Below are 22642 nucleotides of genomic sequence, written 5' to 3' on the forward strand. Positions count from 1 at the left end.
GAACCTTGTCAGTTGACATTAGACATGTAATTGGATTAATTATATGATAAGAGTATAAAATTAAGTTTATAGATTCTTATATATTCCTTATATATCATAATAATTGTTTATGTAATTTAATAATAAACAGACACTGAAATGTATGTAAGAATAGTCTAAGTACTTATTTGTAAAAACATAAACACTAAACAGTATTAATAAATAATAAATTTATAGTGGCAAGGTGGTGGCACGTTGTTTGGTTTTAGATACAAATGTGTTTTGAGTGCCAGTACTAAACAGTGTCCCTAGTTCTCGGATGGGTGATCACCTAGGTTCTTAGTGACAAATCCTTGACATACATGTTCAGAAACAACCGTACCCTGTTCTATAGCAAAAACCAACTAATAACTATGCAGTTGATGCCATAGAACAAATTAACTTCGAAGTTTGTAAATTATGACTTTAACACAAATGGAATAAAAAAATATATTATTTATAGAACTTTTATTCATTAACAATACAAACAATCAAATACAACCATTGCTAATAAATAGTTTAATCCTCACAAAGATCCATCCATTCTATGGGAGTACATTTTGTGCATGAGCTTCTTACAGAGTGGCGCTAGATATAAAGCAAGTTGCCAAGATGTCATCATAAACATAGAGAAGGATCCTATGGTCATATCTCATCCAATGAATAAATAAATAATAATAATGTTTTTCAACAAGTAACAGTCTTATTTAGGAATTGTATAAACATGTTAACAATATTTGTTTGGTCATTTGTAACTGAAACATGGCTTTTGGCATACGATAAAAACTGTTTTCTAGACTTAGCAAGCTGCACTAATGAGACACTCTTATCCAATTTGTTCAGATATTTTCCTTCATAATCAACTAATTCAATATTTTCTCCTTCCACGCCTTGTTTCTTTAACTGTATAATTGACTGTAAAACACAGTAGGAAACAAAAAAAGTATTAGTAATTATTTTCTTCACTAAGTTTTGATTAAATATTTAACTAAAAAAAATGTGTAAAAAATACTTAGTACTTACGTTAATTACCTCTTGAGTTTTTTGATCTAAATCATACAAATAAGAACTTGAATTTAATGGTGCCTGTTAAAAATCAAAACACAAACACAAAGTAATTAATGCTAACAGTACCATTAGTTTGATGACAATTGACAAGTTCCAATTTCTTTAACTTTAAGCTGTTAATTGTGTACGAAAAATCACATTTTCAAAATTAGACAATACATAAATATAAATTATTAAAGTAATTTGATGAAATTTTAGTAATTTAAAATATTTTTTTATTATTTTAAATAACATTCCTCATTATTAAGAAAATGTATGTATTTAAAAGTTAATAGTTATTAAATAATGATAGTTTACTGAATAATGTTTGAACTTTTCAACTTTTAAGGACTGGTTAATTAATTAGTTTTTAAAAAAATGAGAAGAAAATGATAAAAATATTTTATTTTACTGTTTATGTAAATACTTTGAATGGAAATGTTTTATTTAGCTACAGGTAAGACTAAAAACTTTTAAGTTAAAAATAATATTCCTAATATGTAGTATTTATTTGAATAATAAAACGAGATGAAAATATGATTAAAAATTAGTTTGAAATTCAATTGTATGTTAAAATATAACCGTTCAAATAACTTATTAATATAATATATTGAGTTTAACATAAGTATGTCCTTACATTTATTGTTGATTGATTTGGTACAGGAGCAGCAACATCAAAAATTGCTTTTCGTATCTCTTCGGCTGGCAAAGTGTCATCCAATTGTAAATTTATCAATGGCGAATCCCATCTAAATATACATTCATCTTATTTAATAAACACTATTAAAATATTTCACTTTACTAACCTATTAGAATGATTTGGTTCTTCATATCTCATAACAAGGTCATCAAATGTTTTCCTCACATATCTTTCTTGTTCAGTTCTGTTTTCATTCAGCTCCCAAGCTTTTTCAGTTGAAATATCACACACAACTAAGCACTTTGGAGTGCTCAAACTTTTAGAAGAACAATACAATTCATATCTAAATCCTAATAAATTAAAAGTTCATATACATTCTACATTACAAAATTATTGTTTATTAAAAAAAAAAAATACAAAATAATTAAGTACTATACATACCTTTAATAAAATTTCCAGAATCCAATATTACAACATTTTCTTTTGTTAAACTCCTACAAAATAGTAAAAAACATAATAACTAACTAGTTTTACATTAATGAATAAGTGATAAGTGGAATTGTATTTTATTGCGACTCAATCCAAATGTAATAATTCCATAATTCTTATAATTGAGTTTACATATTTCATACAACCAGCTAATTCAATTAGCTTACATGAATACAGACCAAATTCCTAGAATTATCAATATTTATAACTATAAAAACAAAATAATATAATACTATAATAGTATTCATAAACTTACTTTAATGCATCAGAATGCAATTTTGACCGGAGATCTTTTTCTTTCTTCATTTCTGTAAATATTATTACATAAGCATAAATTTAACAAGTCAACAAAATATATTATTATAATTTAAAACTAATAAAAAATATTTTATCATTCAAATTACTGTACAAATGTTCTTAGCTGACTCATATCTTAGACTGTTTATTTTGTCACAGATTCAACAAACCTGGTGAAATAACAAATCTAACATTTAAAATCAACGAATGTCAGCAGTAGTTTACTGATATCTAATAATTTACCCATACCCATGCATATGCTAAATCAAAAATGTAAGATAGTAAAGGCATATTTTATTGTAAATTAATTTATAACTACCTAAATACAAAACATTTTTGTCTATATTCATATTTGATATAATTTCGTTATCCGATATTAAGATAACTTCTCTGTGTTGTTGTTCCGTAAAGTATTTTTGGATCTCACGAGCTCTTGTCGTCTTGCCACTACTCGGTAGACCAACCATCAATATTAAAGGCATTTTTAATACAATAAACAAAGTTAAAAACAATAAAATAAACGTCTTATAAATTGAATACAATCGTGCTTAACATATTTATTTTGAACATTTGAATACACATGATAACAGATAATAAATAACGTTATCAGCCATTGAATAGATCTCAAAACAAAATGATTTATTTCCCCATGACGGTGTATGGAACAATAAAAATATTTTATTACTCAAAATAAATTTTTAACATTTTTTACATTTTGTGCAGTAAGAAACGAAATATTTTTTATCAGGGTTTAATACAATTGTTCGATGAGTGTAAGGATATGGAGAGTTTGTAAACGGTTCTAAATGAATGGCCATCCAATATATCTTCCCTTCATTTTCCTGAAATTCCCTGCAATATATTACATCAATAATAATTTAAATTAAATAAATAATAAATTAAATCATAATATAGGTTTCACACAGGGTTAGCTAATATTTACCTGAACTTTTCTAACAAGAACTTTACTTTTTGATTATCAAAAAACCCTGTCCAGACAATTTGAGTTACTTGACCAACATTGCGAGAATTTGATTTTGTTAACTTTCCATCGGGTAAAATACTTGATATTCTATCATCGCTAAAAAATGAAAAATGTGTAATGCTTAATTATTGTAATACTATATGAATTCAAACTAAAAATAAAAATGAATACAATATTTTATAAAAATGTACACTTGAACAAAAAAATCAAATTATTTTGTATGTTATTTTTTTGGTTATTTCAATTACTAAAGAAAGTTATAAATATTCAGAAAATGGTATAGGTAAGTTAAGTACCATAACATTTATTTCTATACCCCTATTATTATGAAGAGGAAGCTACGCTAGCATGTGTTGTCTGTCTTACTAATGTAAAACATAGCAAAAACTGTTTGGGAAATAACTGAGAAGGCAACTGTTATAATTAAGGAATCAAATTTTCACCACGAATAGAGGAGAATTTTAATTGTGTTGTAGAGTTTATATTTTTCTATAATACCAATACATCAAAAGTTATTTAAGTTTGTAAAACTAATTGACAAATATTTAAATCTGTATAAGCATAAACATGTAGTGTATGTCTTATGTCAGATTTTTAAAAATATTTTAACTTTTTTATTATTAATGATATCATACAAATAAAATTATTACAACACAGAAAATATTAGCTTGTATATTGTGTAAATTGTTGGTGTCTCTATTTAAGACTACAGAAAGAGTGGTTCTATCCCGCGCAAAAAAGTTTTTGTTATGTTGTACATTTATAAGACAAAGACAACACATGAGGGTGTAGCGTCCTTTTAATAATAAGTAATATCAATAAAAAATATCTTAAATAAAACAAATTCTCACATATTAATGTCTAAGGAAAAATACGATAACCAAGTATCTAAAAGTGCAAAATCATCAGTGCCTGTTGGGATGGTCATATTATATTTTCTGTTTATAGTTGTTCGGGGGATACATCCTTGACAGTCAAAACCATTTTTGTGAAAGTATGAAGCTATTGACGAAGGACAGACATCATCATCTAAAATATATTTTGATAAAATAATATGTTTACATAATTTATTTAATTTTGTCTACAATTACTTACTATTGGATTCCCAGCAAATAATCATATCAAACTTGGTCTGAAAACGTTCAAAACTCTCCTTGATACGTTGATAAGATTTGCTACTGAATTTTAATCCTTTCAAATCCAATGTAATTTCTTTTAACAACAAAAATAGTAACATTTTAGAATTTTAAATTAAATATTAACTTACAATATAATTGAAATACTAAAAATACTTGAGTCTTTTGCTGGTAGGCACATATTTTGATAGGATGATTGAATTAAAGACATTTGCAGCAAATTATTGTTTGTTATTGAAATACAGTCTTCAGCATCAATGTAAGTATTCAGAGATATAGCATAAACATTGCCTAGCAATTAAAATACAATATCACTTATATTATACATAATACAAATTATGATCATCTTGTATTCTTGAATAAAACAAAGCATTAAGAATCATCAATTTGCAACAATTCTGAAACTATCATTGAATATATTGCATTATGCATTCATTGCACTGTATTCACACCACATGAAAATATGTATAGTTATACAATGACATAATGTGAAACTTTTAGATGGTAGAGATATAATAACTAATACACAATACACTATACAGTTTATTTAAAGCAATAATAATTAGTAAATATCCATACCATTTTTCACAAAAGATGTGATAAATCCAGGATCTATTAATGAGCATAAGGTAACATTTTTTATTAGGTAGTATTGGCCATTTTCAGTAAATATGTTTTCAATATAATTTGGAATGAAAATTGTGTCTGGCAAAACAACCGAAATCTAAAACATCAAAATTAATCACAAATCATAATATTTCATTATTTAACATCAAACAAAAGAACTATCCTAGCAATCATTAATAATATACTTACAGAATGGGTGAGTCCACATTCATCTATATTAGCTAATAATTTATCCCAATGCTTTTGTACATACTCATGTTTATTTAAAGGCGGTTTGAAATTAAACAATTCTGGCTCGATCATTATTATTAATATAGCCTTATCAATTTGACATACCTATTATAGGAACGACTATAAACCTCTGTACGAGTTTATTCGATCTGTTTCAAAGAAAAACAATTTATTAGAACATGAACATAATAAAATATCACAAAAGACAAAATTCAAATAGGTAATTTTAAAATTGTGAAGGTTTTGAGCAAGGTGTATGGATATTTGATATTTGAGGTACCTTGATTTTAAGCTTTGACCAGTAAAAATTAAATATGGCCATGTGGGTGAAACATGGACCTACTGATATCACAGAACAATGCTGATATCAGTTTACAATGTTTACATTCTTAAGTAACCACGATTTATTTTTTAGGTGTTTCGTATTCTATATTTATAGTTTTATTGATATTAAATTCGCTAATAAAACATTGGACCAATCTACCTTAGTACCTTCTAGCGGTGATTTTTTCTCCATAATTATATGGCCCGGTCAATTGTAAAATTTGCACTCGTCTGATTTTAAATTTTTGTTGTTTTGAATTTTCAAATATTATTTATTACATTGTATAAATTTCTTATTTTTTTTTTTAAATATGTCAAGTTCTGATGATGACTTGGATGCATTACAACTTTCAGCCGAAGCACAGAGAGCTTTAAAAGAGTTTTATGAAGAACAAAATGAAAAATTGTTATCTCACTGTGATGATAAAGATACTACCGATGTAACATTTGATGAAGATTGGGTGAGATTGCGAGTTTGAATTGATTTTTTTTCCATTTATTTTTGTAACATAAATGTAGTGGTTTTGTTGCAGCAATTAAGCCAATTTTGGTACGACGAAAAAACATGTGAACGAATTGTTGAATGTGTTATTAAAACAGTTGGTTCAAATGGTAGTATAGCGTTGATATCATGCCCTACGTTGTATAAAACCTTTAAGAAAAAGTCACCCACAATGTTAAGTATGTGCAAGAATTGTGTTGTATAATGTGTTTATATTCAAACTTTTCAATTTTTAGTTAAACTATTTGAGTTTGACAAAAGGTTTAGTGTTTATGGTTCAGATTATGTTTTCTATGATTATAATGAACCAATGAAATTTGATGAAGAACTATTGAAAAGTTTTGATTTAGTCGTTGTTGACCCACCATTTCTTTCTGAAGAATGTTTGACTAAATCTTTGCAAACTACAAAATCTCTAACAAAACAACATGTTATATTGTGTACAGGTTAGCATCACAGAAATTATGTTCTTATGATTTATCATGTTTTCAATTACAATTAATTAAATGATTTCCTGTTAAATTTTCAGGGGAAATCATGGAGGAATTAGCAACAAAGTTACTTAATGTTCACAAGTGTTCATTTGAACCAAAGCACAATAATAATCTTGCTAACCAATTTGCTTGTTTTACAAATTTCTCATCTGAACTCGATTAGTAAGTAATTACTGATTTCCTCAACTTCTACTGTAAAATTGAGAAAGTTAATGTAGTTGAGTGATTCTATATAATTATAACAATTATACACTTATTTACCTATTTTTTTTTTATGCCTATAAACTTTAATTTTAATTGATAGGTATTCTATACTATTTTTAAGGAAAAAATTGTAAGAATGGTTATTTCTGTTTTCCATACATATAACCAAGTTACACCATAAAAATGTATTTCCAAAAATTCACTAAGTATTTTTTCTTTAATTTATGATCAGTGCCAGATCTTGGACTCAAACCCAGTGAAAAATAAAATGTTGGGGCTCTTAAAAAAAAATGCCATTAATGTACTTGCTTATTTTAATTAAAAAAACAAATTAACTATTAATCACAATGTATACAATTAAAAAATAATAATTTAGCTGTCCAAATAAATAAATAATTAATTAATTTTATAATTATTCATCATATTATAACTCTAATATAACATTTAGACATTTGCACAAGCTACTATGCTATTAAAGTATTATGTTTATGCCATTTATGAATTATGATAAATCATATTTCCATAATTTTGGGGGCCCCAGTGCAATGCACAGTTTGTACCACCAGCTTATCCGGCACTGTTCATATGACTATTTTATTATGTTAATCTTAATAAAATGTAATACATTAATATAATTTTTAAAATGTTGAATAGTTATTTAGTGTTATTCATGTTATTGATCACTGTAGTTATCAAACACTTATTAATTATAATCAAAGAGAACAATGTGAACACCGTTATTTCCAACAAATCAAACATAATGCATAGTAATAACATGTTTAACATTTAATGGACTTCTGCTTAATTACCAAGGTATAAGTAGATCTAAAATTTATACAATTCAACACGTTAATAATAATTTAAATTTGACTAAACAATAACAATATCATAAGTACCTACACAAATTTCATAAGTAAATTTAAACAAACATTTATACAATTAAAAACAATAAATATATAATATTTATTAAAATTTGTAACAGTTGTACAACAAAAATATATGTATAAAAAATGTCACCAATTTTATAGGAACATAAATTGCCTCAAACATACAATAATGGCTTAATAGTTAACATTTTCACAACAATAATTGTTTATAATAATTTGTAATTATGGAACCAAAAAAATGCAAATACCTACGAATAGTACATATTATATAAAAAAATAATAATTTAACCACCTAAATTATAAAAATTAAATTGAATTGCTTACAATTTATGTATAAAAAAGTAAATAATATTTCAAATATTTGAACTGTATTGAAAAGGTACTTTGAATAATGTAAGTACGCATACCATCACGATGGGCAAATATCTCTTTTTCCAGAAAATGATACTATAGACCTAATCCCTTTCATGGAAGTCTAGAAAAAAGTAAAAATCAAATCAAATCTATTTCTTACAAGATAATAAAAAAAAATAATTCAAAATGGTTACCTTTTTCTTGGAAGTGTTTAAATATTCTTTATACATTTCTGATCTTATATATCTCTGGTAGCTGTCACTCTTCATTAAATGGTAGACATGAACCTGATTAATAACAGTTAACATATAATATAAACTTTTAAAGTTCTACACTAACTAGTTTCTAACTAAATTGGAAGGTCTATTTTCTGTTTATCATGTCTTGAACTCCATTCTTAATCTTACATAATGAAAATGTGCGATTACATACGGCAGCAATATCAAATGCCCATCTATCAGGAGCGGACATGTTCTTTCGGCTTAATTCTCTTGACTGAGAGTCAATGTTTAATGAATCACCACTTAAATACTCTGTCCAGATTTCTTCGGCCGCTTCAGGTACTTCACGTTGTGGCAATTTCTTAAGATTTTGTACTGCTTCCCAAAATCTTAAAGGAAAAAAACATTGTTTGGACTGTTCTATACTTGTTATCTATTAGCAAACATATAATATGGCATTTATTCTTACTTTAAATTTTCACAACTAAATTCTTTTTCCAGGAATTTTGTAAAATGTTCCTTTCCCGCAGGATCAGCTAGAAGCTCTTTTAAACTAAATGCCCATCGTTTTATTCGACGTACTGTAACTTCTTTCCTATAAGAAAACATAGAACTATTTTTAAAATTTTAATTGTTTCTAATAAACTTAATAATCAATAAAATTACGCACGCATGTTTGTCACAATCCCATACTTCAACATTATCTAACAACCAAGGGTTGCTAAATTCTGGAGGTGTAAAAAATGGATCATATTCTGCATACTGTTCAAAATAGGTAATGTATCTAGAAGAAAATGTAAAATAGTCAGTACACTGTGCATTACAATTATTATTTTATGAATTGAATCAATACTAACGTGTCTGCAATTTTTGATAGTTTTATATTACGGCGATCAAGCTTTAGCCGCATTGCAGTTATGTCTTTTTTTATAGATTCAATAGTAGGTTTACCAATGTTAGTTTTTACTGGAAGCTGTATAGGTAGTAGTAAGTTGGTAATGTCTCCATTTGCTAAAGTAGCTAATTCTTTATACCTCTTTAATTTCCTGTAGTCAATTTCTGTTGTTATTATAGTACCAGGCTGTAAATAAACTCAAACGTTATGTTGTATTGTTTCAAACTTTAAAGTCATTCTGGTAATTACCATTGGTCTATGTACGTCCCAAAATGCACGTTCTTGACTATCTAATATTTTTCTTTCCATGCGGTCTCGTTTCTTGTCTACTTTACTTTGAGCCTCTGCCTGCAAGAATACAAATTCCCATTTTCGAGATAACACTTTTTGGAGTTTTGCTAAGTTTTCAGCTTCATAATCAGCCAACTCTAAACGTGTTTTGTTTTGCATTGTTCTTTTGCACAGGTATACAGCTAAAAAATATAAGTACTTTTCATTTTAAGTAGATACTTTATTATTCTACATAAAAAGTAATGTGTCCCCAAAAAATAGGAATAACAGAAACTGAATTAATTAAATTAAAATCAATTATTTCTTATAAAATATAACATATTTATATTTTACATTCTTACCGTAGTCAGTATTTTCAGGGTCAAATATATTTGATGGCCAATAATAAGGAGTCTGTAATAAATTAGAGAAAATATTTCAGTAAGAGTTAAAAATAATAAAAGTCATTTATTGTATTGCAATAAATGCTTAAATTCAATACTAATATAAACTGACTAATCATATATTATACGTAATTTAAATGTATTTAAACTCTTTTCAAAATGTATACGTATACAGCTATACCTAATTTAGGTAATTATTAGTTATGATTTATTTTATATTAAGCCAGTACTTTGGTGATTGGTCAAAATAAGTTTAGCCAAATTTTACATTTTGAGATTTTCATGTATTTTTATTCTAATATATAAACATTTTTTTTTTGTATAAAATAAACAAATTAAGTCAAACGCTTTTCTTCTCCCAAATATAACACTTGATATTTAATATTTTACAAATTTTAATAAGATTTATGGTATATTTAAATTTAAGTTAACATAATATATCAATTTGATCGATACAATTCTAATACTTTATTTATGATCATAAATAATTGTGTTAATCTAGATATACCTAACTGATATAGGGTTAATGCTTGATATTTTACTGTTTACAATGATGTCATATTGAATCTAATGTGTAATTGTACCATATTGTGATATTTTTTTCATTTTTATTTGTCAGCCTGAGTTTAAATAATATTCGTACAACATGAAAATCGCCATGTTTCGGCCTTAAACCTCTACTAATAAAATTACTGCTATTAATACTTTTTATAATAAACATTTATGTATGTTCAACATTAACTAAGTAATTTACTTTTAAATGTTAATGTATTAAACTAAAACAATACTATAATTATTATCAAGAGTTATAAGTTCAATATTCAGTTAATTAAACGTCATATATTACTTACTTGAAAACGATAATAAGATCCATCATTTTTCACATTCAGAAAATGATCATCAATTGGGAACAAGTAACCATGAGAAGACAATAGATTTGCAAAGTATAATGCTTCAACTAAAATGCATGAGTATAATATTAGTAATGTTTTACTACATTTATTTGCATTGCTTATTATACAATCAACTGAATCTTTACCTTGATCATCAACATCCACATTCTTCATTATCCACAATATCAAATCGGTTCCTTAAAATAAACCATACCTTATTATTACTATTGGCTGGTGTGTAAAATAACATGAGCGTGTAAGAAAGTTACCCGTAAACACAGAAGGCACTTTAGCTCTGAACTTGTTGACCGTTCGCACAGGAATGCCGGTGTTCTCATCCTGCATACGGTCCATCAATTGTTCCATCTAAAAATATGAGGTTTGAGTGTTAAAGACTCCAATGGAGGGGGGTTTTCAAAATGTTAGTTATACTTTTTTGTACACTATCTGGTGCTGAGTAATGTTGTCTAGGTCGGTCATGGAAGCCGCCGTGAGTGACACGGTCGGCGTGTCGACGGGTAGATTGCCATCATTTTTTTGTTTCTTCCGTCTAGCGGACCGCTCAGAACCAATGACCAGGCTGTGGATGAGTCAAAAAAAAAAAATTGAGTATCATCAATTACGTCAATTAGCATGTCTACCTAATCTATTTGGCGTATTTAATGTCTATATAGGTGTGTATAATAATATTCTATGGTCAGATTTTGACGGGGAATGGGGATGAACACCATGAAATTGGGGAGCGTGTTGATGGATAGGTGGGACGCATCAGTGGATACACCATATTATATTATGTTCGAATATCTTGCGTCACATTTATGCGTTAGGTACGTACCTTTGTCCCATGGCTTTAAATATGTAGGAACATAGTATCCCTATCGGTTTTAACAGGACAATTAACATCTATGACGCCCGTGTATGGTGACTGCGTTCATTAAGGACACGACGGACAAACGCGTCTTGCGAGGGACGGTCGTGTGGCTTGCTGGCTGTCGATCGGTCCGTCCTGCTCGGGTGGGCGGTCGGGAGGGAGTGAGCGTTGCTGGTTCCGTGTTGCAAATTGCAATTGTGTAATGTGTACGCGGTCTGTGCAATGTGTATATCGCACAATGGCTGTGGCGACTGACGGGGGAGCGGTGGCGGCTGCGACAACAATAATATTATTCGCCTCGCCGGAGCAGACTCGCGAGTCGGCAGCAAAGGGATTGGCGCGGTGAAGGGGCGGCGGACCGCGGACGACCGTCGAGAGAGAGCGCGCGCGCGTGCGAGGGACGACCACCGACTGCCGAGAGCGCGCGCGCCGGACGACCGCTGCCGAATGCCGATCCCGTTCGGCGACGGCACATCTTTCGAGACAACTTACTGCTCCGGCGGGCTAATTTTAAATCAATACCTATTCGGACAGTCGGACGGTGGCGCGCGCGCTGTTGGGCGGGCGTGATCCCCCCTCCCGGGGCACCTACCGCCCGCGCAGTTTGGGTTCGTTAAACCGCCATCGAGATTTCTTGCAATAGCATAATAATAATTAATGATGATAAATAGTAAATTATAATTTTTATGTCGTTAATGACATTCAAAGTTATCTAGTCTTAGTCTATAGGGACGTGTTGTATTTATGATTTATCTATATTTTAGATAATTTAACGGGGAGGGGGGGGGGGTGACTTTAGTCTACGACCAATGTTCATTTTCTCGCCTCAATCTAATATAATATGGACTACGATGGGTGAGGGACGAGGGTACCTTACCCACCAAACAATCTTGATTGATCAACAATATTGAAGCGAATCTGTTGTCACTTGTCAGCTGCCTACATTAAAGTTTAAATTGTGACCATCTTATAATTGATGCATACTTTTCTGATGAAAAAAATGTGTTCATTTTTAAGTAGGTAAATGATATGATAAATTTATAAATTTATAAAATATTTAAAATTACAAAAAAAGATAGGATAAAGTATAATTTAATATTAACTAACCATGAGTTTGTTATATTTAACATTTTTAGATGATAATATTATAACAAATTGATATTTATAATTTATGTATCGTATAGGTAATATACATTTTATAAGTTTTTTTAAATTTGTAGGAAGGGGTAGGGTGAAAAGACGGTGAATTTGGTAGTTAATATAAATTATACAGGCGGAAAAACATATAAATACTCCACTGAGTCTTAGTAGAGATTACGGCTGTCAGTATGTATAGCATAAATCACACTAGTGCCTGCCCACAGTAGCTGCAGTGTAGAATATCATTGCAGATAATTGGACTACTTAGTACAGGTACTAGATTGACATGCCATGTAACCATATTGTCCATTATAGGTATGCTAATAACTCTGTGTAGAGTCAAAGAGTCAGAGTGATGGAGAGCAGACATTGTAAATACTGATGTCTGACGATCTAATGAGTAAATTCCGATCGATCGAGCGAGATCCTCGCGATCACTGCCATTATTTTATTACGTGTTTACGTAAATATAATAATATGGTATTACTCACTTCGCAGTACCTATAAATATATAATATTTTATTATCTATACACCCACTCATGATGGATATTGTTATGGACGCCACACGGGTCGTTGGCCGGACCAAATGGCGTGACCGTTTCCAAAGGGGTTGACTAAATATAATTAATAACTAATAAATTATTTAAACAAACTTGTCGACAAAAAAATAGTTTTAAATAAAAATGTTGATGTTTTATAATATCTGTAATATCCTTATTGCAAAAGTGCTACTTGTCAAGATAGAATTTGACAGATAGCATTAAGGGTACGTTGTCCAGACTCAAAGTATCGTCACTACATAATTATAATTTATTTCAGTCCTCAATCCAATATTAAGAAAAAGAAAATCGGTCATCTATAATAAAAATGTTGGTTTAAGTAATACAAAATTGTAAATGGGACACGGGTCGTGCAGACTGCAGCGTAATCAATCATCGTGGTGATAGCAGTGGCGTAAAGTTTTGCATGAATGACGGATTGTGTGCTTGTGTCTATTACAATGTGAATACCCGAAAATGCAATACCCACCTACGTTATCGACTTTCTTGTATATTTGCATTTTGCATTTACTGTTTTAAAGATTGCGCACAAAATATATTATGATTATGAAAGATATGAAAACCAAACTTATAAGGTATTCTAGGTATTATTCTGTAGAATAATACACAACCAAAATAACCCATACTAAATATTGAATTATTATGGAGGAAATGCCTTGATCTCAACTTCGAGAGTGGTTTCTGGTAGCAATGTAGAATATCTAATCTATAGGTGGTGCTTTGAGTGCTTTAACGTAAACAAATTTTGAGAAGGTACTTTTCAAATAAATCAAAATCTAATCTTTTTCATAATTTGAGAAAATCTAAAACAAATTAAGGAAAATCGGGAATTTTTCCGAATTATCATCAATACCAGATTTTGATTTTTTTAGCTAGAATTCAAAAAAGATATAATATAATTCTAGAGACTACAAACACCAAATTCATTTATTTTGGCATTTTCTACTTTTCTAGATATTAAATAAAATATTTTGGTGATTTTTGTGCTATTCGTGAACAGATGAAATTGCATAACGTATATCGGAATCGCGTACCTATGATAATATTTCAGTTCTCTTTGTGACTTTGTGAATAAAATAAAGCTGGACAATTTAATACAAAGATTTCATAAATCATACGTACATGGTACCTAAGTTGTTCTTATCACAATGAATTATAATAAATATCAAAAATACCTACACATATGAACATTTTATAAGCGTTTAAATCGAAAATTGTAATTCAAATCAAGTTCATCATTTTACTGGAATACAAAAAGGTTTTGCGTTGATCCGTATACATTTTTTAAGTGATTCAATTGTAAATTATGACAACAATGGATTTTCATAATCTAAATAACGATTTATCAAACAGTTTTTGATATTTTGTTGTAAACCAAAAAATTCATGATAAAAACGGTCTACCATTACTGAGATTATAATAATTATTATGAGATAGACCATTTTAAATTATGTTTTGTGACAACGTCAAAATTTCGAATCATAGACTGATTAATATAGATACATAATATTCATTATTCATTTCTTTATAGTCTGTTCTTATAACTTTTAAGTCCGTGAGTCAAACATTGCGTGGTATATTAGGCCGCGATATGCAAGTGTGCAACCAATAATAATATTATGGTGAAACCACGGTTTTTATACAGGTATGCGGTTCTAACCATAACCGCGGGTACTGGGTGGAACTATACTATCTACTATCTACAGCCGTGATAATTTTGATAACGTTGACTTCAAAGATTTCAAAATAAATATCAAATTTTATTTTACCAAGGGTTTAGGGTATTTTGGGCTTTTGACGTCTAAAAATGTATGCTAAAATAATAATAAAATAATTATATCAAAGTTAAATCATATACCTATGTGTTCCTAATTTTGTTTTAAAATGTTTAAAGAATGTTTCAAGTTTTATAAGCATATTAATTCACTTGAACAGCAATTAGATGTTATAGACTTTGCAAATGAAATCGATACCGAATTTGTGGTAAGTTATTAATTTTCTAAAATGTATTTGAACAAAAACACATATTTATGATTATTATTTTATCATAGAAACCTGTGAAATTAACTTCAGAATTTTTTAACAATGATAAAGAAATACTGGATGATCTTGGTTTAAAAAGTGATTTATCAGATTGGAATTGTTATGATGTCTTAAATGTGCCTGGTAAAATATTAAAATCATTATTAAAATCAACTTTTATTATTACATGGATTATTGTTTGACATACCTAGGTTTAATATTTATTAAAAATCCATTTACATCAACTGGTCAAAAATATTGGATGAAACGATGCATTGTTGACTATACGAAAAAGCCAAATCGATTAAATATTGATGCTCACCATTTCCTTGGCGATGGAGAAGATTGGTGGACTACAACAAATAAGTTAGCTGTACATTTTTGAATTATGATCAATATTAAAATCTTAAATAGAGCCAACAAAACTATTAATGGTTTTGTGTTTTTAGCATAATATAAAGCTCAACAAATTATTTTATTTTATTTCTTCATTTTAATATGATTTTATTTTTTAGGAATTGTTATTTATAATTTTATTTTTATTTTTAGGAATGGAAATGTAAAACTTAGAGATCAATTACGATGGGCCACACTTGGATACCACCACAACTGGGATACAAAAGTTTGTTTCAAAATAGATCTATATTTTCTTTATTTGTTCATACATAAATCTTTTCTTTTTTTTTTTTAACAATTTCTTAAAATTTTAATTAAAAGCAAATTCCTAAAAAATAAAATGCATGTTTTAGCTGTTGACTTATAAATTATTTTTGGTTTTATGCTCTTGGAATATGACTTAATATAATCTAAGTAACATTTATAATACAATATTAATATTTACAAAAGTCAAAGAGATTAATAATTTTCATCATACGATTTTAAACTAGGTATATTCTGAAACTGCAAAATCTGAATTTCCAATGGACTTATCTAAGCTTAGTAAAACCATTATTAATATATTACAATTCCCTGATGAATTTATGGCAGAAGCAGCTATTGTAAATTTTTACCATCCATCATCAACACTCTCTGGACATACAGATCATTCAGAGTATAATCTAAGCGCTCCACTATTGTCAATCAGGTTAAAACAATAGATACAAAAATTATCCACCCTGTTAAATTAACTCATATATTATTTCTATGTTGCTATGTATCTTACAGTTTTGGTTTACATGCCATATTTCTTATTGGAGGACGTTCATTGGATGACAAGCCATCAGCAATACTTTTAAGATCGGGAGATGTTATCGTTATGAGCAAAGAAAGCCGATTATGTTACCATGGTGTACCAAAAGTGCTGTTACCTAAAAATGATCAAGATTTTAACTATGAAAATGAGTTGGAGGACCCTTTTAAGAGTTATATGCAAGTTACAAGAATTAATATAAATGTTAGACAAGTTAATAATATTGTTTGAAACTATTAATTAAACTTAACTGTACACCAATCTGTAAACAATACATATGAATAAATTATTTATATAAACATTTGAGACTATTTATTTTTGTTTTAATACTCAAATCCATACTAAATATTTAAAATTATATGCAAATCTCTGTAAAATATATTAATATATTGATGTAAATGTTGTAATAAAAACTAAATATTTAGTTCAAATTTTACAAAATTAGATATTGAAACGGGAATAATGATTTAGTTATTTTTTAGTACCTACCTAATAACATTTAATCTTGAAAATTTCCAACTTTTAAAGTATTATATAATATTATTATGTTTTATACGCACAATGACATTTTCTCAGTGCAATTTTTTAAACAAAAATTAGTTCAATCTATTGTATTATCTAATAATAAAATAAATTATTTTCACAGCAATAATATCACTAAATGTAGGCATTAAGTTGACAGACCATCTTCAGACAGAATCGTTTTTCTCGTATCTATTCAATGTTTTAATACCATTAAATTCAAATTTAACACTCCCATGACAGGGGCCCCTTAAGAACTTTTCGTTAGTATCCGAAATGATGCTCCAGTTTTGATCTCCATACAATTTTCCCCAAAATGTTGGAAAATATTGTGCAATTAATACGTAATGTGTTGTCTGGCGCATTGTATAGGCAAAATAGGTACATCAATATTGTTCATAATTACATATTATTTTTAACTCATCGCAAGTACACACAGTTCGCCGAGAGAAAATACAATACAAAACACGTGGAACCCCACCGGCCACCGCTGTACCGCATAACCACATTTTCTCAGTGAACAGATTATAGTTATGACTTATCCATGTATCCGATGAAATTATGTACACAATCAAATACTAGAATATCTGAACACAACAAAAAATGTATGAGACAAGTAGACGACAAGGGTTATTAAATCTATGGAAAATGTTTAAGTAAAATAAAAAAAAAGTGTAAATTGTGATTAATTCTGTAAAAAACTATATTTTTAATATTAGTATCTCAAAAAATGAGAAAAAGTTGTTCAGATGTGATATTTAAATAGAATCAAAAGTGATTGACACACTATTAAATGTCAATAAAAAAACCAGGGTTGTGTAAATCAAAGAAATCGTTCAAATGTTCCACTTTCTTCCACTGAAGAATACTATTTAATTATTAAGTATTAAACGGGCAAGACCCTGTTACAAACTAACAATAGACAACAACATACAATCATTATGATAATGTATAACCTTTTAATCTATTCTGTGGTATAACAAAGTAAGAATGTAATATTAATAATGATAATAATAATATTAGTGCATACCTATAATTTTTTAAATGGTGGGTGGCCTAAAAAAATGTAATCACAAAATGTTCAAAATCAACAAATACGACATACAAGTATACCTTTTAGCAGTGGCGTACGCAGAATTTTTCAATGGAGGGGGGCTTGAAAATAAATAATTACTCAGTTGTCACAAGATTATAAGTTTGAATAATAAAGTGCTTTATTATTTCTTAATTAAATTAAGCATAAAATAGAACAAGAAAAAATACATGAAAAAAGAACTAACAAAAAATATAATAACAAAAATAATGAGCAATAAAATAAATTTTTATTTGGTCCAGTCTACTAATTGTAGTCGCTTCATATAGCTATAGGTAGTACCTTTGATTTTGATCAATTTTTTAATCATGACTATGGCAATGTATAATAATATTATCCATGATAAATATTATCTATGAACCTTATGAGTTTAGGACTATAAGGGCCAGTTGCACCATCTACGGTTAAACTTCGATTAAGCTTAATCAGCTAATAACAGATATTTAACCGGGAAAATTCGGCCGATTAAACTACAGTTAACTTTAATCAGAGACGGTGCAACTGGTCCTAATGGTTTGTAATAAATAGGTAAACACACGATTTAAGAAACTATATTAAATCGAGGTAAATATAAAAACAAAAAACAATAATACGAGCGATGGGGAGGGGGGGGCTTCAGCCTGTTAGTTGGAAAAACTAGAAATCTTCAGACATCTTTCAAAATCGTAATTCGTAAGCCCTTGTTGATGAAACAAACAACACCGTCCTAACACTCCTAACGTATATGCGTCGTCAAGTGATAAGGGTAGATCGTAGATACCCATGTTACCCGATTACCGAGGTCCGAGGAGGGATGGTCACCGGGGTATACGCAGGTACGTAATTTAGGGGAGGGCGGTAGGAGCGATCTTTGATTCCTCAAGGTTCTTTGCAGAGGAAAAATATGAAGTGGTATGGAAAGCCGTCTAAGCCCTGTTACGTCATATGCAAACCCGGATTAAGACATTTTGAGGCCCCGGGGCCAACATTTTAAATAAGGCCCCTGTACTTAATTACTTCAATTTGTTGTTTTTTTTCTTTTTCTTTTCTTTTTCTTTTCTTTTTGAAGAACCACACTTTCAAAATATCTTTTCATTTTTAAAATATGAGGAAAGAATGAAACTCGATAACGATTAAACATTATTCATTTAACAAGAGTCAAAACGAATAATGATAACAGAAGACGACAAATTTGTTGTTGACGTGTTGTGTTGTTGACTGTTGTGTACTGGTGTACAAAAATAGCTCTTGTCCGTTTGATTGATGGGCGACGGCCAACGGTAAGCTATGATTGAAAATGTGTGTAGCAATATGCGGGTAAGTATTATACACTTTAGTAGTAAAAACTGTATATTATTATTATGAATTATTATAAGAGGTTTATTTGACATATGTAATTGAAAATAATGTCGTCAGCAGATTTATCATGGTCTTTTTAGGTGATTTATGCAATGTACAGTATATAACGAAAAAATTAACAGACAAATCTGAGGCCCCTTAATAAGCTCCAACTATCGAGGCTTGGGGGCCATGGCCCCCTTTGCCTCCCCCCTTTAATCCGGACTTGGTCATACGTATATACGTACTTGGTACTTCAATTTGTCTTGCAATACTCAAAAACACAATATCAGAATCTCATACATAACACACAAAAAACGTATAGTATTTAAATAAGATTAAAGTGACACTCGCTCAGTGGTATAGTGACATTGGACACAAATTTTAATTTTAATTACCTGTTAACTATGTACCTATTCAACTTTACAAATTACTTTTATTTTAATATCAAATATGTATAATGTAAGAAATACACCTATTGAAATACGTGCATTACCGTAATGGGTGTTCTGCGTGTAAGGTACCTTATTTTTTTTCGAAACAATAGCTATTAACATAGTTAAATAGTAAATTTAGCTTTTTCAGTATTTGTTTATTCACCTATTTTTTTGTATTTTAACCATGTATTTAAAAATCATGTATTCATATTTTATGCAACGTTTATGTCACTATGACAGCTACTTTGTGCTATTTTTATTTTTTTTAATCAAATTTCGTTTCCCTAATTTCTTTGTTCAAATTTTTGTATTTGAACCTAGTATTGAAAAATGATGTACTTATTTATAAAATGTTCATGACTGCAGAGCCACTGTGTACAACCATTTTTTGTTCAACTAATAAAAATACTTTGTGTGAACACAAAAAATTATTGTTATTTTTTTTTGTATTGTCATGTTTATTTATACTACTATATCAAATTATCAAATGAAGTCGCTTTCTTTTGTTCGAGATAAACTCTCAAACTACTTATTCAATCGTAATGCAGTTTTTTAAATCAAAGAGGACATCACAGAAGAGGTTTTAGGCATAAATTTAGTCCGAATAAGTTAATAAATAATTAGTTATTATTAATTAAAATAAACGTGTAAATTGTATACTTATACCTTTTTTTTAGTAAGAAATAGCAGCTGACTGAAAATAAATAACAATCAAACTCGATAACCACAAATGCTTCTAGGCAGGTCGGTATCGACGGAATAATAAACAATTATTATAATTATTTAGTTTAGCGAAAAAAAAACAATTAATTTTATCGGAGTATCTATAGATACTCATTAGTATTTATAATCAATAGTGTTATATTAGTTATTGGTAAAAAATAACTAATAATTAGTCGAATTTTCACAAATTGCTTGCTAAGATGGTTGAGTTGCACTCATAACCGCTCATCGGCGTATCCACAGTCAAAATAAAAAATAAAAAAAAATATTATTCATATAGAGTACCTATTTACCAAGCGTGAGGTACGATAATAATAGTATAATATAATATAATATCCTACCTGATAATATATTGCTCGCATTATAACAAGCGAGTGTCATGCAGAGATTTGGCGTTTTCAAAGGGCAATGAGAAATTCACCCACATTTTGCAACGGTACAAGACTTTGGACTACAAATCAAAAAATTGAGAAGTTTATTGCCAAAGTGCGTAATCTTAACGGGCTGTGGTACTGGAAAAACTGTTTTAATACCAAGAATAAAAATTGTAACCTTAGATTACCTTTTCAGTTTAAACGTATTCAATTTCCAATTAAATTAGCATTTGTAATGACTGTAAATAAAGCACAGTGACAAACACTTAACGTTGCTGGAATTAACCTGAACGTTCAATGTTTTTCTCGCGGTAAACTATACGTCGCTCTATCATGTGTGACATCCAAATTTAATTTGTATATTTTTGCCCCCGATCCAGAAAAAGTTGACAACGTCGTTTACAAAGAAATTTTTTAAGTCCTTGAATTATCAAAATAATGGTATAATTCGTATCTTTTTTTCCGTCCATAGTTATACACACAAAATATACATACACGTATTTTGGAGCTTCGTACATTATATTTATCAAATGAAAAAAATTTTGCAATAAGCATCAATTTTTTTCAACATTATGAAGAATACACAGTGGTGTACATTTATACGGTTACATTAAAAAGGTCCATTCCCACTGCTCCAGAATGGAGAAGTGACTAAAAGTGGTCTAAAATAAAAATAATTATTTAACATCCAGAAAATGTATAGCAAATTAACATCTGAGAAATCTTGCAATAGCGATGCATTGCCGGGTCAGCTAGTAAATCAATAAATCAATAGTTACAGATTTAAGGACTAAAAAATCATTCAAATATATATTTTCATCAGAAGCCGTTTGGCGTTTATATAGAGTAAGTACTAATGAATCCGTATAATTATAATGTATAATTAATTATGTTACACTAATGCGTTCCAAGAAATATTTTAACCATCAAATGAGAGAATTTTGAAGTTTGAGTCTTGATGAGACCAATGGATACAATGATAAGCATATACAGAGTGGTCAAGAAAAGGCGGATACATTTAAAAACTCTGTCAAATTGTTAAATTTGGTCATATTGGGTTGAAAGTAAAAAGAATGTGTAGAGGAACATGGTAATTTTTATTTACAAAATGAAAAAAATAAAAAATGTTTTTTTTTTTTTGATGCACTGCTCAAGACGGTCCCTGAAGTTGCCCATCACTTTCTTCACCATATCGTCCGGAATTTCGACAATTGCACGTCTAATTGACTCCTTCAACTGTTTCTTGGTTTGTCCACTTACACTTTTGACTTTACGTAGCCCCAAAGGAAAAAGTCACAGGGAGTGATATCGGGGGAGCGCGGAGGCCAGGGAACGTCACCATGTCGGGAAATAACGCGCCCGGGGAATATTGTTTGCAAAAAAGCAAAACTTGTCCATAGTCCATGACTACATTCCCGAGTTACAAGATAACAGTGCCAGTAACCTTGGAAGACCAAGTTATACTAATTTCAAAA

General features: G+C 29.2%; 5 protein-coding genes across 8 annotated transcripts; 2 read left to right on the top strand and 3 right to left on the bottom strand.

The window, feature by feature from the left end:
- Positions 1-469: 469 nt before the first annotated feature.
- LOC111037537 (protein KTI12 homolog) lies at positions 470-3081 on the bottom strand. Of its 2 annotated transcripts, XM_022320175.1 has the most exons (8): positions 2811-2919; positions 2599-2661; positions 2451-2502; positions 2147-2199; positions 1872-2055; positions 1703-1814; positions 1042-1104; positions 470-933 (listed from the first exon to the last, which is right to left on the bottom strand). In XM_022320175.1, exons 3-8 carry the CDS (start codon positions 2498-2500, stop codon positions 706-708), a joined length of 690 nt encoding a protein of 229 aa, XP_022175867.1. In that variant the 5' UTR covers positions 2501-2502; positions 2599-2661; positions 2811-2919; the 3' UTR covers positions 470-705. The 2 variants fall into 2 exon arrangements, with proteins under 2 accessions (XP_022175867.1, XP_022175866.1); XM_022320174.1 differs by lacking the exon at positions 2599-2661 and having other exon boundaries at positions 2811-3081.
- Positions 3020-5827, bottom strand: LOC111037535 (ribonuclease P protein subunit p40-like). The gene is made up of 8 exons (XM_022320172.1): positions 5751-5827; positions 5429-5619; positions 5192-5336; positions 4769-4903; positions 4572-4688; positions 4328-4505; positions 3435-3572; positions 3020-3343 (listed from the first exon to the last, which is right to left on the bottom strand). The coding sequence occupies exons 2-8, from the start codon at positions 5540-5542 to the stop codon at positions 3190-3192; spliced, it is 981 nt and encodes a 326-aa protein (XP_022175864.1). The 5' UTR covers positions 5543-5619; positions 5751-5827; the 3' UTR covers positions 3020-3189.
- A 43-nt stretch (positions 5828-5870) lies between these two features.
- LOC111037538 (EEF1A lysine methyltransferase 1) lies at positions 5871-7046 on the top strand. Its single transcript, XM_022320176.1, has 4 exons — positions 5871-6255; positions 6328-6475; positions 6533-6742; positions 6826-7046. The coding sequence occupies exons 1-4, from the start codon at positions 6106-6108 to the stop codon at positions 6951-6953; spliced, it is 636 nt and encodes a 211-aa protein (XP_022175868.1). The 5' UTR covers positions 5871-6105; the 3' UTR covers positions 6954-7046.
- Positions 7047-7759: 713 nt separating this feature from the next.
- LOC111037534 (regulator of G-protein signaling 7-like) lies at positions 7760-12241 on the bottom strand. Of its 3 annotated transcripts, none has more exons than XR_002604892.1 (13): positions 11754-12241; positions 11351-11498; positions 11188-11284; positions 11065-11115; positions 10877-10983; positions 9984-10035; positions 9601-9824; positions 9314-9537; positions 9127-9240; positions 8926-9069; positions 8643-8845; positions 8430-8522; positions 7760-8356 (listed from the first exon to the last, which is right to left on the bottom strand). XR_002604892.1 is itself a non-coding variant. In XM_022320170.1 (13 exons), the coding sequence occupies exons 1-13, from the start codon at positions 11819-11821 to the stop codon at positions 8291-8293; spliced, it is 1566 nt and encodes a 521-aa protein (XP_022175862.1). In that variant the 5' UTR covers positions 11822-12240; the 3' UTR covers positions 7760-8290. The 3 variants fall into 3 exon arrangements, 2 of the variants coding, with proteins under 2 accessions (XP_022175862.1, XP_022175863.1); XM_022320170.1 differs by having other exon boundaries at positions 8668-8845; positions 11754-12240; XM_022320171.1 differs by having other exon boundaries at positions 8668-8845; positions 8926-9051; positions 11754-12239.
- Positions 12242-15207: 2966 nt separating this feature from the next.
- LOC111037560 (nucleic acid dioxygenase ALKBH1) lies at positions 15208-17014 on the top strand. Its single transcript, XM_022320208.1, has 6 exons — positions 15208-15473; positions 15542-15656; positions 15725-15878; positions 16062-16134; positions 16400-16596; positions 16677-17014. The coding sequence occupies exons 1-6, from the start codon at positions 15375-15377 to the stop codon at positions 16930-16932; spliced, it is 894 nt and encodes a 297-aa protein (XP_022175900.1). The 5' UTR covers positions 15208-15374; the 3' UTR covers positions 16933-17014.
- Positions 17015-22642: the final 5628 nt, after the last annotated feature.

Source organism: Myzus persicae, unplaced genomic scaffold (assembly GCF_001856785.1).
Source record: "Myzus persicae strain clone G006 unplaced genomic scaffold, MPER_G0061.0, whole genome shotgun sequence".
Taxonomy (NCBI): Eukaryota; Metazoa; Arthropoda; class Insecta; order Hemiptera; family Aphididae; genus Myzus; species Myzus persicae.

Excerpts from the sequence above, each read along its gene's own strand:
- LOC111037537 (XM_022320174.1), bottom strand. The coding sequence starts at position 2,973 with ATGCCTTTAATATTGATGGTTGGTCTACCGAGTAGTGGCAAGACGACA. Across the intron at positions 2,056-2,146 it reads TTCTGGAAATTTTATTAAAG|GATTTAGATATGAATTGTAT; the intron begins GTATGTATAGTA and ends TTAATTTATTAG. Across the intron at positions 1,815-1,871 it reads GAACCAAATCATTCTAATAG|ATGGGATTCGCCATTGATAA; the intron begins GTTAGTAAAGTG and ends ATGTATATTTAG.
- LOC111037535 (XM_022320172.1), bottom strand. The coding sequence starts at position 5,542 with ATGATCGAGCCAGAATTGTTTAATTTCAAACCGCCTTTAAATAAACAT. Across the intron at positions 4,689-4,768 it reads CCTACCAGCAAAAGACTCAA|AAATTACATTGGATTTGAAA; the intron begins GTATTTTTAGTA and ends TGTTGTTAAAAG. Across the intron at positions 4,506-4,571 it reads TATTTGCTGGGAATCCAATA|ATGATGATGTCTGTCCTTCG; the intron begins GTAAGTAATTGT and ends AATATATTTTAG.
- LOC111037538 (XM_022320176.1), top strand. The coding sequence starts at position 6,106 with ATGTCAAGTTCTGATGATGACTTGGATGCATTACAACTTTCAGCCGAA. Across the intron at positions 6,476-6,532 it reads AAAGTCACCCACAATGTTAA|TTAAACTATTTGAGTTTGAC; the intron begins GTATGTGCAAGA and ends TTCAATTTTTAG. Across the intron at positions 6,743-6,825 it reads ACATGTTATATTGTGTACAG|GGGAAATCATGGAGGAATTA; the intron begins GTTAGCATCACA and ends TTAAATTTTCAG.
- LOC111037534 (XM_022320170.1), bottom strand. The coding sequence starts at position 11,821 with ATGTTAATTGTCCTGTTAAAACCGATAGGGATACTATGTTCCTACATA. Across the intron at positions 10,036-10,876 it reads GATCTTATTATCGTTTTCAA|ACTCCTTATTATTGGCCATC; the intron begins GTAAGTAATATA and ends AATTTATTACAG. Across the intron at positions 9,538-9,600 it reads GGGACGTACATAGACCAATG|CCTGGTACTATAATAACAAC; the intron begins GTAATTACCAGA and ends GTTTATTTACAG.
- LOC111037560 (XM_022320208.1), top strand. The coding sequence starts at position 15,375 with ATGTTTAAAGAATGTTTCAAGTTTTATAAGCATATTAATTCACTTGAA. Across the intron at positions 15,879-16,061 it reads TGGTGGACTACAACAAATAA|GAATGGAAATGTAAAACTTA; the intron begins GTTAGCTGTACA and ends TTTTATTTTTAG. Across the intron at positions 16,135-16,399 it reads ACCACAACTGGGATACAAAA|GTATATTCTGAAACTGCAAA; the intron begins GTTTGTTTCAAA and ends ATTTTAAACTAG.